This window comes from Orycteropus afer, unplaced genomic scaffold (assembly GCF_000298275.1).
Source record: "Orycteropus afer afer isolate SDZICR_OR568_19922 unplaced genomic scaffold, OryAfe1.0 scaffold00061, whole genome shotgun sequence".
In the NCBI taxonomy this organism is placed as follows: Eukaryota; Metazoa; Chordata; class Mammalia; order Tubulidentata; family Orycteropodidae; genus Orycteropus; species Orycteropus afer.
In genome coordinates this window covers 1,005,689-1,024,380 of record NW_006921648.1, presented here as the reverse complement: position 1 = coordinate 1,024,380, position 18,692 = coordinate 1,005,689, and the positions used below count along the sequence as shown (strand labels likewise).

At 50.8% G+C, this 18,692-nt stretch overlaps 1 protein-coding gene across 1 annotated transcript in view; it reads right to left on the bottom strand.

Annotated features, from left to right (window-relative positions):
* The window catches only part of LOC103196012 (ATP-binding cassette sub-family A member 17-like), a 112,373-nt gene that overhangs the window by 39,051 nt on the left and 54,630 nt on the right, over positions 1-18,692 (bottom strand). The window contains exons 13-18 of the mRNA XM_007939668.1: positions 13,976-14,131; positions 13,567-13,777; positions 7,701-7,851; positions 4,667-4,765; positions 3,960-4,122; positions 916-1,219 (exon numbers count right to left, since the gene is read on the bottom strand). Coding sequence (XP_007937859.1) covers positions 916-1,219; positions 3,960-4,122; positions 4,667-4,765; positions 7,701-7,851; positions 13,567-13,777; positions 13,976-14,131 — 1,084 coding nt within the window. The remainder of the gene's footprint in view (positions 1-915; positions 1,220-3,959; positions 4,123-4,666; positions 4,766-7,700; positions 7,852-13,566; positions 13,778-13,975; positions 14,132-18,692) is intronic.

The window sequence follows — 18,692 nt, the reverse complement described above, 5'->3', positions numbered from 1 at the left end:
GCCCCACGCCCCACGCCCCACGGGGTAACCTGCGACCAGTCCCCTTCCGTGCAGCTCTCCCCTGGAGGTGATCACGCCTCATCCTCTCATCTGCTGAGCTCTCTGACGTTATGGTTTGTTGTTGTGCACTGTCGAGTCAGTCATCTTGGCGAGGCCCCCTGTGGACGGAGCTGCCCCACAGGCCTTTCCAGCCTGTCTCCCTCATGGGAGCAGATCACCAGGTCTCCAATCCCATGGAGCCGCTGCAGAACCACATATTTTGCAGTTAACAGCCAAGCTCTCAACCCGTGTGACACCAGGGCTCCTTACTTTCCCACTGTCACCCTTGATGAGAGGAGAGGCCTCCTCTCAGTAAATCTACACACAGCTTTGTCGGTGTCATTTTTGGCTGTCCTCTCATCCCCAGGAAGACACACACATGCACACACACACAGACACGCACACACACGGTTTCATCCCTAGGAAGACACACAGACACACACACGGTTTCATCCCTAGGAAGGCGCACGCGCACACACGCAAAGACATACAGACATACACAGATTCACAGACAGACACACAGACACAGACACACACACCCGGTTTCATCCCTAGGAAGACACACACACACACGGTTTTATCTCTAGGAAGGCGCGTGCACACACGCAAAGACATACAGACATACACAGATTCACAGACACACACAGACACACGGACACACATACACAGACGCACCCATGCTCTCTTCTCTAGGAGACGTCATTTTGCTGTCATGTTGGAGTTTGAAAGATTATTTTCTGACACTGTGTGTGGCCACTCACTAGACCTCAGACAGCGCCAAGCAGGCTGGAAGGACATGGCCACACTGCAAACGCCAGCGGTAGTAGGCCAGCTTTAGGCACCTGCCACCATTCTCCTCTGACACCTGGCACTTACCTGGGACCTCCAGTGGGGTCTGTGACTCAGCCACCAGCATATCTGCGAAGCGCTCCGACAGGCGTGGGCCCAGACTGGAGTTCTTCGCAATAAAGAACGGAACGACTGTCTTGCCGTATGTTTTTAGCGTCAGCTCCAGTGGTACGTCTTCCGTGCTCAGGATCTTGGGGTTGGACATGAGGCTGAACACGACGACCCCCAGGGGGACCAAGACCTTTACCGACAGCATCATCACCCAGTTGCGCCAGGAGTAGGTCATCCTTTTCAGGAGCATGGCGTAGAACTGCTGGCAGAGAAGACGGAGCTACAACACAAACGGGGGGAGCAGCACCGACGTGATCACAGGCAAGAACCGTCCGGCCACCCGGCGGGCCCAGCCCCTGCGCAGCCAATGGTCTGATGGCTAATGGGGCTCTTCCATCAGGTTGGAAACTTGCTTGCAGTTACAGTGCTTTGAACTCGCCATGTGATTGGCTTTGAACAGGGGAAGCGAAGACACAGAAGTCTAGGGAGGAGCTAGAACAGGCACGGGCTGTGAACGGGGGGTGGTTTTCCACCCCCCAGACCAGCAAGAATGTAAACTGAGGAGGACGGAGGGAAAATGCCACCACTGGTGGGCCTTGACTTTTTTCCTTTTTTAAGAAAACAAATTGGTTCGATGAATAAATTTAATATGTCAATGGTCTGAACCTAACAATTCCACTCCTGGCCATGTATCCTACAGACACACACGCGGGGCCCACGCACAGAGAGTCTGGTGCCACTGATAGGATAGCTCCCAGAGCTGGAGCAAGCCGGGGGGAGCGGGACCCTCAAGGGCAACACTGGGGGCTCCCCTCCCCCTTTGCTGCTGCGGGGCCCTGCAGAGCTGGGGGCAGCCAGGGGTCTTTAAGCCCAGCCTCAGCGTTGTCCGCACCACCTTTTCCTCTTGGGAGGAGGCTTGGCGGCAGGTGTGAGGCAGGTATCTCTGAGTTCTTGGCCTGAACTCTTAAAGATATCTGAAAGTCTCTACCAGCACCCCACAGGTTCTGTATTCAACAGCAGGTAGGCTATAATCACCTCTAGAATTTGTCACAGGCTCTTGCTGAGGTCACACACTGAAAATACTTCCAAGAACACTCAGAGCTGTCCCCAAAGCCAAACTCGGCCAAGTGGAATCTGGATAACTGTCCATTTCAGGTACTGGATTCAAAATTATGAAACAAATCAATCTCTTCACTAATCCATGAAAACCAGTCTCCTCATTTTACAGTAATACCGTGTGGACAGCCGAATCAAGAGCACTTTATAATGGGCCGTAAAAGCTTGCAAGCGGCCATCCAGGCACCAATTGGTCTCTATTCGCTTGGAGCAACAGAGGCGGGAGGAGAGTCGGGAACGGGAAGAGGACACAGACGTGGGGCTGATGCCTCAGGAGCAGCTGCCTCCTTTGTCACGAGACCAAAACAACTGGATGGTGCCGGCTACCATTAGGGAACATTCGGATCAGGACACCACAGAAGGATCCTGATCAAGAGGGGGGGAAATGTGGATCAGCATTTCAAATTCTAATGGACTGCAGACTTCCTGGAGCCATAAAGTGTGGATGAGACCCCGAAACTACCGTCCTGAGATCATCTTTAACCTTAAACCAAAACACGCCTGGAGTCTTCCTCACACCGAGCAGCTACCCCGCTTCACTAGGAACGAGCGCCTGCCTTGAGCATGGCGCTCTTCTAAGGACCATCCAGATGGGATCAGAGCGACAACAGCAACTCGAAAAGTTCGACAGGAACCTGAGGGGGCAGTGCGTTCATGTTCCCAGGAGAGCGTCATGGATTGTGTGTCCACCCAACGTGTCACCTTGGCTAGGTCATGGTCACCGGTACCGTGTGGCTGGCCTCCACCTGTCATCTGCTGTAGCTGTCCTGTGTGTTGTAAATCCTAGCCCCGCAGATGGTTAATGAGGCAGCAGGAGGGGATGTTAGAGGGCATTCGGTATGCCTGCCATGTTATGAGGGAGGATGAGGGTGGGCGGCTACACCCTTACTCAGGTCACAGACCGAGGGTGTGGCCTGCTTCACCTTTTATCTTCCTAGCAATAAAGGGACAGGGAAGCCGGCAGAGGAGCAGGGAGGAGCCCCACCACCACTAAGAAAGAAGAGCAGGAGTGGAGTGTGTCCTTTGGGCCTGGCGTCCCTGTGCTGAGAACCTGTTAGACCCAGGGGAAGCTTGATACTAAGGCACGTGGAGATCTCCAAGGCATGCCAGGCCTGAGATGCTGAAAAGAGCCAAGGACACCTTTGTCCAGAGCCCTCCCCTAGAGCCGGCCCTCTGATTTCAGACTCCGAGCTTCCTAAACTGCGAGAGAGTGTGTTTCTGTTGGTCCAAACCACCCGTCTGTGGCATTTCTGTTACAGTAGCACTAGAGGACAAAGACGGAGTAGAACAACTCAGAAAAGAAGGGCGGGAACGGTCATCGAACTCGAACAGCGTCGGTGTCACCGAGCAGTATGTGTGCAAAGTGCTGGAGTGGTGTGTGTTTTGCTGTGTATAGCCTCAACAACAACAAGACAAATACAGTTATATCTGAAATAAGACCACTTTACCGAGAGCACCAAAGCTGCTTTCTTTAACACTAAACAACACTGCGGCTCTCCTCATGGCTTGCGGGGAGATTTTCAAATCTCCGCATTGAGTGCTCCACGCATGGCCTGCCTCTCGGGGAGAGACTAAGGGTGCATTTTGGCCAATGGTGTAGGTGCTTTCATCCTTCCGCTTACTGCTCAGAGGCTCGGCCATGCTCGCTGCTGTGAGCTTTCCTGATCCGCCAGTCCTTCCTTTGGGTTCCTCTTGTTTAGGAAACACCCCATTTTGCCTTGCGCCACAGTAGAGAGCATGGCATTGCCTGCGCCTGGCAGAGCCAGTCTTTTCTGCCTAAAGCGTGTGCGTTTCCTTAGGCCTTGTGAAAGGCTCACACACATACTTCCTGAGAGACGGACAGCACGTGTCCAAGGGTTCCCCACCGTCTGCTTCCCAGCACGGGTTTGGCATCAGCTGCTCACCCCGGTGTTTGTCTGGATCACCACGCCCGTCTGCAGTGAGAAGATCCTCGTGTGAAGACGTTTGATGTTGTCGACAGGGATGCTGGTGAGCACGGGCCGGGAACGTGCCAAGGAGAGCTTGCTGAGCTGCATGTCTGTATTGGGCTCTGCCAACCTGTTAACTCTAAAGCAAACAGGAGCAAACACAGATTCTCAAAATCGCAAAGCATTTCATTTCACTTGCATTTAAAGGTCAAATCTTGTAAAACTGATAAAACAGAAACTCAGGGCAAGAATGAGGGAGAGAGCACAAGCCGCAGTTGGAAGCCGGCCAGCAAGGTCATGCACTGAGCGATGCTGAGGCCTGCAGCAGGGCGTCCGCACCGACGCCCAAAACCCGCCACGAACACTCTAGCAGAAAATATAAAACGACAGATATCAATGTGAGCGTGTCACAAACAGTGCCATTAACAGACCACATGTTCCATGAAACTAACTTCCCTGTTGGCCTCGTCACGGTCAGCAGTTCCCCTGCAGCCCTGCTTCATGGTGACGTTGTGGTCAACATCAGGCCCGGGACCCAAGACCCCATCACTACAAGTGCCAGTAGGGGCTGGCGAGCGTTCAGTGGGGCCAGGGCAGAAAGCAGTCAAGCAGTGGACGGCGCTGGGACACAGAGCTCTGGGACCCCAGCGCTGAGGCTCTGACCTCGACGGGTTAGCTCTTACCGAACGAAGACCTCCTCCATGGTGGCCACAGACGCCCCAAAGCTGGAGATGCCCAGCTCTTCCTGCCTCAGCTCTAGCTTCGAAAAGAGAGACTCGAACCTGGAAGCGAGACACAGCTTTACCCCGAAAGGTGCTGGTGGGGGGCGCCTCCTCCCTCTTTGGGTCTCCACAGGGGAGGACGCAGGGGCTGGGGAGGCAAATCCCGACTTGTTAGATGTCTGGGACACGTCCGGGAACTCGGCGTCCCTTCGACAAGGAGGGTAACGGCGTTTACTTCAGGGGGTTCCCATGGAGAAAATGAACATGCACCTCGCCCACTTCATATGCAAAGTAAGCAAGTGAGGCCTACGTAGGCCCGGCCCTAAGGCGACAGGCTGCCTGCTTTGTCCAGGTCTTTCAAGCTTTCTGCCTCCAATGGGTGCTGCCTTTCCACCCATCTGTCACTCGTTTTAGTGGGAAATAGTTTTTTCTCTGACGGGTTTCTGCCTCATACAGGCTCCAGCTTTTATAGCTTTTACTGTGGTCAGTCAATTTTTGTCTTTTCTTTTGCTAGTTTTGGAGTGCTCAGTAACTGTCAGGGCCACCCTAAGGTCAGTCCCGCCAGCAGCTCTGTGAGGACGGTGCCGAGAGGCGACCCCAGCGAGCCAGGACTGACCTCAGGCCGCCGCTGGGCTCCAAGCAGCACTGGGGCCTGTGAGGCCCGTGAGGGGAGAAGTGGCTCCCCCGGTCTGCTGACCTTGCTCTGCCTCGTTGCCCTCATCTCTGTGACATGAGGACACCTCCCTTTCTTACCTCCCACGCATCTCTTAACCCACCTCAGAATGGCCTGAACCCACACCCTTCTGTCCACACTACTCCTTTCAAGGTCATCCTCAACCTCTGTCTTGCCACAGGCAGTGGTGACAATTGACACAGTTGTGGTGACAATGGGTTCAAACACAGCGGTGACTGGGAGGTTGGTGCAGGACTGCAGTGTTGTACACAGGGCTGCCATGGGTCAGAACCGACGCGGTGGCACCTAACATAACCTTCTATACCTGGGGCCCCTGAGCAGTGCAGACAGTGAAGGCTTGAGTCGGACTGGTCTAAAGCTTGGTGGTTCAAATCCACCCAGAGATGTCTCAAAAGACAGGCCTGGAGAGTCGCGGTGGAAAGGTCCTGGAAGCCCCGTGGGGCAACTCTGCTCTGCATACACAGGGTCGCCAGGAGTCGGGGTCAAGTTGACAGACATAAATGACAACACCACTTTGCACATGTGCATTACACATATGTGATCAATGTGCATTACACGTATGAGGTCAATGTACCAAAAACAAACCAAACTCACTGCCATGGACTCTGATCAGACTCACAGCGACCCCTCCTTGACTTTCCTAGGCGGTATCACTACAGAAGTAGATTGCCCAACGTGCCTTCTGAGGAGTGGCTGGTGGGTTTGAACCATCAGCCTTCTGGTTAGCAGTCAAGTACCTTAGGCACTATTGCACCAGAGTTCTCAACATACATGACACGCATGGGGTCAACATACACGATACTTTATATTCTGAGGGTCAACTTTCTTCCCTGATCAATCACTGTCCATGCTGGTGGATCACTGTCCATCCTGATGGATTACCTTATGTTCTGATGGGTCAACTCTCCACCCTGATCAATCACTGTCCTTCCTGATCAATCACTGTCCATGCTGGTGGATCACTGTCCCTCCTGAGGGGTCATGGTCCAGCCTGTGGATCACTGTCCATCCTGATTGGTCACTCACTGTCCATCCTTCTCTCCCATGCAGCAGCTCATGGGTTTCAACCACCAACTTTTTGGTTAGCAGCCAAATAAGCTCCCTGATTTACCATGTTAGAAGGTCAAAAAGGAACACCACACAATTATCCACATAAACGAGAAAAGTACATTTGGTAAAATTCCACATCTCTATTTTTTGAAGTGGGAGTAATAATAGATGGATACTTTTTCAACACGATTAAAAAAAAATTCAAGCCAAAATAAATTTCAGATGACTTAAATTTTCTCATATGTAAAATTCAACTATAAACGTACTATAAAATATCACAGAAAATTTTTATAGGAATGAGACCAAGCCCAAAAATTATAAAAGAATGGTTGGCTGACTGTAAGTTTTTGAATGGAAAACGTGTGCGCATACACACTGTGCACGCACATGCACACACAAGCACATGCACTTTTATCATGCCCTCCCACTGGAAATGAGACAGCCGGATGGAACTCCACGCAGCCAAGGCAGATGCTAAACAACAGGTGGTCCGGGAGCTCGGTCCTTGAAAGAAGGGAAATGACAGGGAGCCACCGCGTTGGCCCCGTGCTCTGGCCCAGGACGCTGTCTGGGGCATGACCGCAGTGCCCTGAGAACCTTTCACAAACCGGAGAGAGAGGCAGGCCCCAGAACCTGTGTCTGCAGAGCACACTGGTGTGCTCCAGGAGAGGACAAGCAGAGAGGACACGGAGTGGACGAGGGGGACACACTAACAGGCGGCTGTCTGGGAAGGGGGGCTGGGCCCTGAGCTCGTGTCCAGGACAGGATTCAGACAGAGAAGCACTTTCTCAGCTGTGACAAGACGGAAAAAGACTAGAACGAGGGCAGAAGCCGGTAGGTTTGGAGGTCGCAATGAGATGTGATAAGGCTCTTGTCTGCTATTCACGTGTTCTGCTGAGATACATGGCAAGATTCCATCTATGGGTGACACGGGGGACGGGGAGAAGGCGAGGGGAGGGTTGTAAAGCTGCTTGAGGGCTGAACTAACCACTTCAAAGGAAACTCAAGAAAAGCCGCCTCCTACTGAGGGTGGGGGTGCAGGTAACGGGAGTTCTCACCACGGAGGCCCCTGGGAGCTGCTTGAACAACTCAGACTGGAGGCTGAGGGCAACTGAGAGCCACGGAGGCACAGACACGAGAGAATCCTGGCTGCAAATGCCTCTCTGGTTGTGATGGTGGGTCCTTCCTGGAGGTCCCACCCTCACCGCGTCGTGCCCTGCCCAGGACAGGAAGCAGCCCCGCGGCCCCTACCTGTGCACACTGTCTTTGGGAAGCAGGAACGTCAGCCCTTCTCCGATGCTGGCCTCCAGGATGGCATTGGGGACGTGCTGGTAAATCAGACGTGTGAGCTCCTCAGTGTTACAGTACGGCTTCCGCACCACAGTCATGTAATAGCCAGCACCTGCAACCCCAGGGAGGGACCGTGAGGCAGCCCTACTCACGACACTTCCCTCGGCTCAGATGGAGCAGCTCCACAGAAAGGAAGGCCGGGGAGCCCTGGGGGCCACGGACACCCCACAAGAACTCGACCGGGAAGCTCCTCATTGCTGTTCTGCAGAGTCTGGCCCTCTGCTCCATAACTGGAGGTAGGAATGCTAAGCCCTGGGGCTCAATGGTTAAGCACTTGGCTGCGAACAAAAAGAGTCAGTGGTTCAAACCCACCAGCTACTCCATGTGCGAGCAATGTGGCCGTCTGCTTCTGTAAACACCACAGCCTTGGAAACCCTGGGGGCAGTTCCCCTCTGTCCTCTAGGGGCGCTGTGGGTCAGAATGGACTCCAGGCAGTGGGTGTGGTTTGAGCTTTGCTTCCATGAAGACTGACAGCCTTGGACACTCTGTGGGCAGTTCCACTCTGTCCTCTAGGGGCGCTGTGGACTCCAGGGCAGTGGGTGTGGTTTGGGCTTTGCGTCTGTGAAGATTGACAGCGTGGGAGACCCTGGGGGCAGTTCCACTCTGTCCTCTAGGGGCGCTGTGGGTCGCAATAGACTCCAGGCAGTGGGTGTGGTTTGGGCTTTGCTCCATGAAGACTGACAGCCTTGGAGACCCTGTGGGCAGTTCCACTCTGTCCTCTAGGGGCGCTGTGGGTTGGAATGGACTCCACGGCAGTGCATGGGTGGTTGGGCTTTGGTTCTGTGAAGATTGACAACCTTGGAGACCCTGTGGGCAGTTCCACACTGTTCTCTAGGGGCGCTGAGTTAGAATCGACTCCATGGCAATGGGTTTGTAAGGTAAAGAGGAAAAATATCTGCATAACCATTGCACTGTGTTTTTGAGGATACATACCTTATGGCACCAGCATGCGTCTGTCTGTCTGTCAGACTGTGGGGCCTTCCATGTTGCTGTGATGCTGGGAACTAGGCCACTGGTCAGAAATGATGCCCGAGATCAATGACCCCAGCAGGGTCCCCCATGGTGGACGGGTTTCAGCAGAGCTTCCAGACTAACAGACCAGGAAGAAAGACCTTATGACCTACTTCTGAAAAAACTGGCCACTGAAAACCTTATGAATAGCAAGGAAACACTGTCTGACACAGAGCAGGAAGATGAGCCCCTCAGGCTGGAAGGCACTCAAGATATGACTGGGAAGAGCTGCCTCCTCAAAGCAGAGTCAACCTTAGTGTCACGGATGGAAAAAGTTTTCAGGACCTTATTTGCTTATGTGCATGACTCAAAATGAGAAGAAACAGCTGCAAACAACCACTAATATAATTGGAACTTGGAATGTACAAAGAAAGTACGAATCCAGGAAAGTTGGACGTCATCACAAATGAAATGGTACACACAAAGATCGATATCCTCGGCCTTACTGTTGTTGATGTTAGGTGCTGTCGAGGCGTCTCTAACTCATAGTGGCCCCGTGAACAGCAGAACGAAGCACCACCCGGTCCTGAGCCAGCTCCACAATCCTTGCTGCACCTGAGCCGTGGTTGCAGCCACTGTGTCAGTCCACCCTGTTGAGGGCCTTCCCCTTCTCCACTGACCCTCCACTTCACCAAGCGTGAGATCCTTCTCCAGTGAACAGTCCCATCTGACAACATGACCAAAGTAGGTGAGAGGAAGTCTGGCCATTCTCGCTTCCAAGGAGCATTCTGACCGCACTCCTTCCAGGCACTAGTGAGCTGAAATGGACTGGTATTGGCCATTTTGAATCAGACAATGATAGGGGCTACTATGCTGGGAATGACAAATTGAAGAGGAATGGTGTCGCATTCATCCTCAAAAAGAACAATTCAAGAGCTATCCTGGAGTACAATGCTGTCAGTGACAGGATAACACCCATATGCCTACGAGGCAGACCAGTTAATACAACTGTTATTTAAGTTTACACACCAACCACTAAAGCCAAAGATGAAGAAACTGAAGATTTGTACCAACTTCCGATCAATCTGAAACTGATCAAACACACAACCGATACACCAATAATTACTAGGGATTCCAATGTAAAAATTGGAAACAAAGAGGAAGGATTGGTAGTTGGAAAATATGGTCTTGGTGACAGAAATGATGCCCGAGATCAAATGACAGAATTTTGCCAGACCAAAGACCTATTCATTGGAAATACATTTTTTCAACAACATAAATGGTGACTATCCTCACAGACTTCACTGGATGCAATACACAGGGATCAAATCTAATCAACTGCATCTGTGCAAAGAGATGATGAGAAGAAGCTCACCATCATTAGTCAGAACAAGGCCAGGGGCTGACTGTGGGACAGACCATCAATTGCTCATACACAAGTTCAAGCTGAAGCTGAAGACTATTAAAACAAGTCCATGAGAGGCAAAGCACGCCTTCGAGTCCATCTGCATGAATTTAGAGACCGTCTCAAGAGCAGATTGGATGCACTCAACACAATGACCAAAGACTTGTGACAACTTGTGGGGTGACATCAAGAACATTATCCATGAAGAAAGCCAAAGGGCATTGTGGTAGTTATGTTTGTGTGTCAACTTGGCTGGGCCTGGTTGAATGGCTGGGCAGCTGGTGGTAGTTATTCCCCATGATGAGACTGGCAATCAGTTCCATGGTGGGATCTAGCACAAGCAGCTGAGTAGTTGCCTTTGGGTATGTGGTCTGCTTCCTGTATATAAGCACCAGCTTTGGGGATAGTCTCTAGCCTATGGCACGCTTGGACCCTGCATGTAGCCGTGTCATTGCTCAGCAGCCTGCTATGCTCTGCCGACCTTGGGACTTACAATGACCTTAAGTTAATGGCCTGCCATGTGGTTTGGTAACATCGAAACTGTGCCCTTTTACTTGTTGACCTTGGGGCTTCTCAGCCTCAGCAGCCAATAGCTCTCTGAGTGAAGAAATGCCTCTAGGTCCAGTGGGCTGGGAGCAGGAGGCAGAGCTGGATCCCAAGGTTGAGGGGCTTTCACCCAACCCCTAGAGCCTGGGACTTTGAACATGGACTTAAAGCCTCCAAACTGTGAGAATAAACTCCTGTTTGTTAAGGCCACCCCATTGGTGGTGTATTCCTGTCAGAGTGGCACCAGGGAACCAGAAGAGGCAGTAAAAAGATGGACAGAAAGAAAAGGCCAACAAAGGTGTCAAGAGAAACCCTGGAACCTCCTCTTGAACAGAGCAGCTAAAGCAAATGGAAGAAAAGATGAAGTCAAAGAGCTGAACACAGGATTTCAAAGGGCGGTTTGAGAAGACAGAGTCAAGTGTTACAATGATACGTGCACAGACCTGGAGTTAGAGAACCAAAAGAGGAGAATACGCTCAGCATTTCTCAGGCTGAAAGAACTGAGGAAAAAAATCAAGCCTCAAATTGCAATACTGAGGGATTCTATGGGCAAAATATTGAATGAGCAGGAAATATCAAAAGAAGATGGAAGGAATACAGTCACTGTACCAAAAATAACTGGTTGACATTCAACCATTTCAGGAGGTGGCATATGGTCAAGAACCAACAGTATTGAAGAAAGAATTCCAAGATGCTCCAGGAATTGACGGAATACCCACTGAGCTGTCTGAACAAGCGGACGCAGCTCTGGAGGTACTCACTTGTCTATGTCGGAAAACTTGGAAGACAGCTAGCTACCTGAAAAACTAACCAGAAAAGATCCACATTTGCACCCATTCCAAAGAAAGGTGATCCCATAGAAATGTGGAAATGACTGAACAATATCGTTAATATCACACGCAAGTAAAATTTTGCTAAAGATAATTTAAAATGGTTGCAGCACTACATTGATAGGGAAGTGCCAGAAATTCGACTGTGATCATGGTGCCAAGCGGGGCAGTATTGATTCTATTGAACAGGGGCCACTATGCATTGATTCTGTTGAACAGGGGCCACTATGCGTTGATTCTGTTGAACAGAGGCCACTATGTATTGGAACTGACTGGGTGGCACCTAAGAACCACCATCTCAGCGTCCTAAACATCCTTTCTGAGGCGAATGCGGGCACTGTCATGCTGCTGGATCAGTCATTCAGCAAACGCCCCCTGAATCCCTGGGATCCTTTCCAAGGTGAACGTGGGCACTGTCACGCTGGTGGATCAGTCATTCAGCAAACGCCCCCCTGAATCCCTGGATCCTTTCCGAGGTGAACGCGCGCACTGTCACGCTGGTGGATTAGTCATTCAGCAAACGCCCCCTGAATCCCTGGGAATGGCAGGACAGGCACTGCTCTAGGAGCTGTGGTTACTGCAAACCAAACAGTCAAAACTACCAACTGTCGCAAAGGGCGGGGGACAAACAATAAACGAGGTAAATGAATACCACCTATAGACTGTGGGGTGAGAGGAGTCCCTGGGTGCAAACGGTTCACATGCTCAGCTGCCAACCCCAGGGCTGGAGGTTCGAGTCCGCCCAGAGACACCTCAGGAGGGAGGCCTGTGCTCAGCCTCTGACAAAGCAGCTGCTGGAAACCCCACGGGGCGGGGAGCACAGGCCGGCCCTGACGGACAGCTCGCCACCAGGCAGCACACGACTACCCTGACACACGGGCTTGCTGCCAGGTAGCACATGACTATTCGGACACACGGACTCGCCACCAGGCAGCATAGTTGTACTCTGGCATGGGCTTGATACCAGGAGGAGACGACTCGGCCCAGCTGCTTTTCAATAACGAGAAGGGCTATGGAGGAAAACACACAGGGAAGGGCTGGGTGTGCAGAGGTGTGGTGTTAAACAGGGCAAGGAGGGGAGGCCTCCCTGAGAAGGCGACATCTGTGTAAGCAGCTGAGCGGTGGCCTGAAGAGCGGCCAGCAGGAGGCACAGCACCGCGTGGGTCGAGGCGGAGCGTGGACCATGGTGCTGGCGCGGCCACGGGTCCAGTGGGCAGGAGCCCAGGGAGGCGGCAGTCTCAGGTCAGGATCAGGGTGACAAGCCAAGCCGAGTGCAGCCTAGGGGACCCTCTGAGGACTTTGGCTCTCGCTGAGTGAGAAGGCGGGAGACCGGAGGGTCAGAGCAGTAGAGGGACAGGCTTGTCTTGACACTGGGGTTGAGAACAATGTGAGGACGTATGAAGACACAGGCAGGGGCATGGCTCAGAGCTGGGAGTCGGTGGTCTAGGGCAGGGTCCAGCAAGTGGTCAGAGGTGGTGATAAATGGGCAGATCCAGGATATTTTTGGAGGAAGAGGCCACCAGGGTTTGTAGATGGGTCAAGTGTGTGGCTATGAGAGACATGAGTCAGGGCCACCAAAGTGTGGGGGAGCTCCTGGGAGGGACGAGCCACAGGTTCTGAGAAGAGGAAGCCTGGTGGGGGCCAGGTTTGGCTGGGGCTCGGGGCCTGAGGACGTCTGTGTAGAGACGAGAACAGCCAGGGGTGTGTGCGGGTGGTGTTCACAGAGAGGGCCGGGGGGGCACAGGTGTATCTCAGCTCAGAGAGGTATCTGAGTCACGAGACACGGAGATCAGGGCATCAGTCAGCAGGGAGAGGACACGTCCCCACTCAGAGGCAGGAGTGACACGTTCAGAGGCGGGACTGACCTGTTCAGAGGTGAGAGTAAGAGAAGTGGCAGCCTGGACACAGAGAGAGGATGACCAGCATCTCCGCCAGGCTCTGGGGCATCAGCTGGCATGGCGGGGGCTCAAACACACATCCACCGGCCCCTTCACCGCTGTCCCAAACCCCCTCCCGCCCGCCGGCCGGCGCTCACCGTACTTCTGCTTGAGGAACAGCGGCGACCCGCAGCACTGCAGCTCCCCCTTGGCCATGATGGCGATGCGGTCCCCCAGCAGGTCGGCCTCGTCCATGAAGTGGGTGGTCAGCAGGATGGTGCGCTCACTCTTCTGCTGCTGGAGCAGGTCCCAGATGGCCCTCCGGGAGACGGCGTCCATGCCCGACGTGGGCTCGTCCAGCATCAGCACCTGAGGGCGCGGGGCAGCCTGGTGGTGCCGGCAGGGTCCCGCCGGGTGGCCCACGGCCAAGTCCAGGGAGACACAGCCCAACTGCCCCACGCAGGTTTCCCTTCTGTGGTGCTGCTTGGGGGGCTGGCTGCCTGTGGTGAACGGGGTCGGGGTCGGGGGGTGTGCGGTGAACGGGTGCATGCGCACGAGGGGCCCTACCTTGGAGCCCGCGATGAGGGCGATCCCGATGGACAGCTTACGCCTCATGCCCCCGTTCAGGAGCCTGCTCAGGGAGTCCTGCTTGTCCTCCAGCTCCAGGACACGCAGCATGTGCCGGACCTCCGCCCAGGACTTGGCCAGTGACAGGCCCTTCAGCTGCAACGGGGGGCCACGGGGCGGTCGGGGGCTGTGACGGAGGCTGACCCCCTCAACGGGGGGGCCACGGGGCGGTCGGGGGCTGTGACGGAGGCTGACCCCCTCAGTTGTGGGGCCACGGGGCAGTCGGGGGCTCTGACGGAGGCCGACCCCCTCAACGGGGGGGCCACGGGGCGGTCGGGGGCTGTGACGGAGGCTGACCCCCTCAACAGTGGGGCCACGGGGCGGTCGGGGGCTCTGACGGAGGCTGACCCCCTCAGTTGTGGGACCACGGGGCGGTCAGGGGGCTCTGATAGAGGCCGATCCCCTCAACAGTGGGACCACGGGGCGGTCAGGGAGTTCTGATGAAGGCCGACCCCCTGAAACAAGCATTTTGCTTGTTTACAGGTAAAACAAGAGAGATACACAAGAAACTTACAGCCTTGAAGGGAAAGGATGCCAAAGGGCTTTTGTGTTTTGAACCACATAAGCATCCGACTTCCACAAAGCGAGTCCAGCAGTGAATTCACAGGATTAGACCCCAGGACCAAACAGGATCCCAGGAATGCCAAGGTTCAATGTGAACATCAGTCAGTGGAATACACCACATTAACAGAATGGAGGAAAAAGCCCGCATCGTCACCTCAAACAATGCAGAAAAGCACAACAGGCACAACTCTCGTGACAAAAACTTCCAACGAACGTTGAACAGAAAGGAACTTCCCAAACCTGATGAAACCCAAAGCCACTGCCCCAGAGGGTTTCCAAGGCTGTCGATCTTCACAGAAGCAGACTGCCTCATCTTTCTCCTGCAGAGCAGCTGGTGGGTTCCAACCCCAGACCTTCTGGTTAGCAGCTGAATTTTTTTTTTTTTTTTTACCAGGAAGAAAAGGCTTTTTATTTTGATTTGCATCTCTCTAATAGCTAATGATCTTAAGCATTTCTTCATATGTTTGTTGGTCGCTTGAATATCCTCTTTGGTGAAGTGTCTATTCATGTCTTCTGCCCATTTTTTAATTGGGTTGTTTGTCTTTTTGTTATTGAGGTGTTGGAGTTTTCTATAAATTCTAGAGATAAGTCCCTTGTCAGATACGTCATTACCAAGTATTTTTTCCCAATCTGTAGGTTCTCTTTTGACTATCAGAAATTAATATTGCCACTCCTGCTCTCTTACAGTTGCCATTTGCTTGATATATCTTTTTCCAACCTTTGATTTTTAGTCTATTTTTGTCTTTATCTCTAAGGTATGTCTCTCGTAGACAGCATATTGATGGGTTTTGTTTTCTTATCCAATTGCAAATCTCCATCTCTTGAGTGGAGCATTTAATCCATTAACATTCAGGGTAATTATTGATAAGTTTGAATTTGTTGCTGTCATTTTGTTACGTGTTTTTTCATGGTGTCCCTGGTTTCTTTGTTCCATATTATTTTCTGTGCTGAGCTCATTATGTTTATGAATCGTGTTATAATTTCCTTTGTTGCTGTTGTTTAGTTTATGCTGAATATTTGTGCTTGTCCTCTTTTTTATTGTGATGTGAAGGTTTATCATTTTTCTTTGAGGTTACCCTATGATTTATAATTTTCTCCTCAAGTTTAGAACAGTCCATTCTATCTTGCACCTCTCTTAACTTCCTCACCATTTAGAAGTTCTGTAACTACACAGTCTTTTCCCTCTTTTTGTTTGTAGTTGTCCTCACTTGCCAATTGATGTCTCTGGTTCCCTGTTTATAATCTTGTAAGCTCATTTTACTTTGGATATGTCCATAGCTGTGGTTTCTGGGTTATGTAATCTTGTGTATTAATGGTCTGTTGTTATTTACTATTTTTGGTTCTCTGTTCAAAGGACTGCCTTTAGCATCTCTTGTAAGGTTGGTCTGGTTTTAACAAATTCCCTTAGTTTCTGCTTATCTAGTAATCTCCTAATTTCACCATTATATTTGAGGGACAATTTTGACGGGTATATAATTCTTGGTTGAAAATTTTTCTCTTTCACGGCTTTATATATACCATCCCATTGCCTTCTTGCTTGCATGATTTCTGCTGAGAAATCAGAGCTTATTCTTACTGGCTGTCCTTTATAGGTAACTTTTTGTTTTTCCCATACTGCTTTCAGGATTCTGTCTTTGTCTTTGGTTTTGATGAGTTTGATGATGATGTGTCTTGGTGATTTTCTTTTGGGATCTATCCTGTTTGGGGTTCGCTGGACTTCCTGGATGGATACATTCTCATCTTTCATCATTTCAGGGAAGTTCTCCTCCAGCAAATCTTGGACAATTTTCTCAGTGGTTTTGTTTTTCTCTTCCTGTTCTGGAATTCCAATGACATGTAAGTTATTCCTTTTGATGGTATCCCACATGAACCTTAGGCTTTCTTAATTTTGTTTTGATTTTTTTTCTGATTGATCCCTTTCCAAAGAAATATTCAGGTATTTATCTTCAGTCTCATTAATTCTGTCTTCCATCACATCAATTCTTCTCCTTTGCCCTTCCAATGTGTTATCTATTTCTGACAATTTAGTATTAATCTTTTGGATTTCTGTCTGTAGATTTAGCATAATTTCTAATTTTTCATTTATTTTGTCATTTTGTTCTTGTATTTTCTCCCCAAAATTCTTCCAAGTTTTTTTCTGTGTTTTCTTTGGTCTGTCTCTCAATCCTTTGAAGATACCTAAATATAGTTCTTTTGAATTCCTTATCAGAGAGTTCCAATGCTGCTTCTTCCTCAGGGATGTGTTCTGGGTCTGTATCCTGCTCCCTTGTTTCTACCACTTTATCCTGCTTCTTTGTGTGGACTGTGATGGTCTGTTGTTTCCGAGGCATCGTGGCACTGTTGTATTTAGATCTCTGTTAACTGTTTGTGAAGAGCAGCCAAGGGTGATTCAGGCTTTTCTTGGTGTTTTTTTTTATCGTTGGCCCATTGGTGGAAAAGGAGGTAGTGGCTCTCATTCAGTAAGTGAAGTTGCAGGAGGTGTGGGTGTAGTTGTGTCTCATTGGGACTGTTGCTGTCTCCCACTCAGTTAGACAAACATTACAATTAAATAACCAAGAAAAAACTAAAAGCACATGGACAAAAAACACACCATGTAATCACACAGGAACAGTAACCAAAAAAAGAAAAAAGGGAAAAAGAAGAAGAAAACACAAGAAAACCTGCAATATCTGGGGATAGGGCACTAAGAGAAAAAAGGTAGAGAAGGAGAATATGAAGGAAAAAGAATGGGAAAAATGAAAAAAGAAAAACAAGGAACAGGGTTAACCAAGAGAAAAAAGGGGGGGGGAAAGAAAAACACTTAAAAAAAAAATTAAAACCAGGAACAGGGAAAGGAAAAAATGCTGAAAAGATTGAGAATAATAGTAAAAAGGACCAAAGTATTAATAATAATAGTTGTTTTAAAACAGACAAATACAAGCAAACTAATCACCAGAAAAAATAAAGTGAAAAATAAAAAGAGAGGGAAAAAAAAAATCGGTGGAGGACGGCAGGGCACCCAGGCTCCGTCTGAGCACACAGACTGTGATGGAGTTCCTATGGACCCAGAAGGTAGGTGGGAGTGGGGGATGGCCGCACCTCCATTCACCAAGCAGGTGTGGGATATAAGAGTAACAAGAGGAATGTCGTACCTTTTCAGTCTTGCAGGTCTGGAGTGTCCTTGGGGTTGCTGGAAAGCAGAACGTGTTCTTAAGCCCCAGGAATCTGCGAGAGCGCTGTTTCTTTAAATATCCAAAATAGTCAAGCTGCTTTTAAACATTCAAAATGGCGGCGCCCTCCAGACCAGCAAAAGTCCACAGCTCCGCCTGCCTTTCTCTTTGCCTTCTCCGTTTATTCCCCAGCCACCAGAGCAGTCCTCCATGCAGACCCTGGCTAGCAGGGCTGATTTTTAGATTAATTCTTAGGTCTTACCACCACTTGGGAATCTCCAAGCTGCCTGTGCCATGCCGTCAGGATCGCTGCCAGACCGCAGCTCCCTCTGACTCCTTTTTCAGTATTTTCATGCAAATTCTTCTGCTAGTTGGGGTTTAGTCCACTTCTATATCCTTCCCTTCAAGGCTCAGGGGTACAGGATTATCTTCTAGGTCGGTGTTAATTGGTTTCCCTTTTCTTTGTTGAAGAGGGTCTGTGCAGTCTTTCTGCCTAGTCCGCCATCTTACCAGAACTCAGCAGCTGAACATTTTAACCACTGAGACACCACAGTTCCTTAACCTGCCAGAAGGTATCAATAAAAAACACACACCTAACATCATATTTCATGGTGAAAATAGACGGCCAGCAAAAAAGACTGAAAACTCCCCCTAAGATCAGAACAAGTAAGTGTTCTGGAACCCTTAACTGAGCTCATGAGGAACCTGCACATAGACCAAGAGGCTGTTGTTTGAACAGAACAAGGGATGCTGCGTGGTTTAAATCAGGAAACCAGGTTGCTGCTGTTCCTCTAGCAGAAGTACGATGAGCACCAGCCGGTGGGCACGGAGAGGGTTTGCGACAACAGTGAAGGAGTCAGCGGATGTGTGTTTGAGCCCCACCCCTGCCAGCTGATGCCCCGCAGCCTGGCGGTGACACATCAGGTTGCGTCAGGGTTGTATCC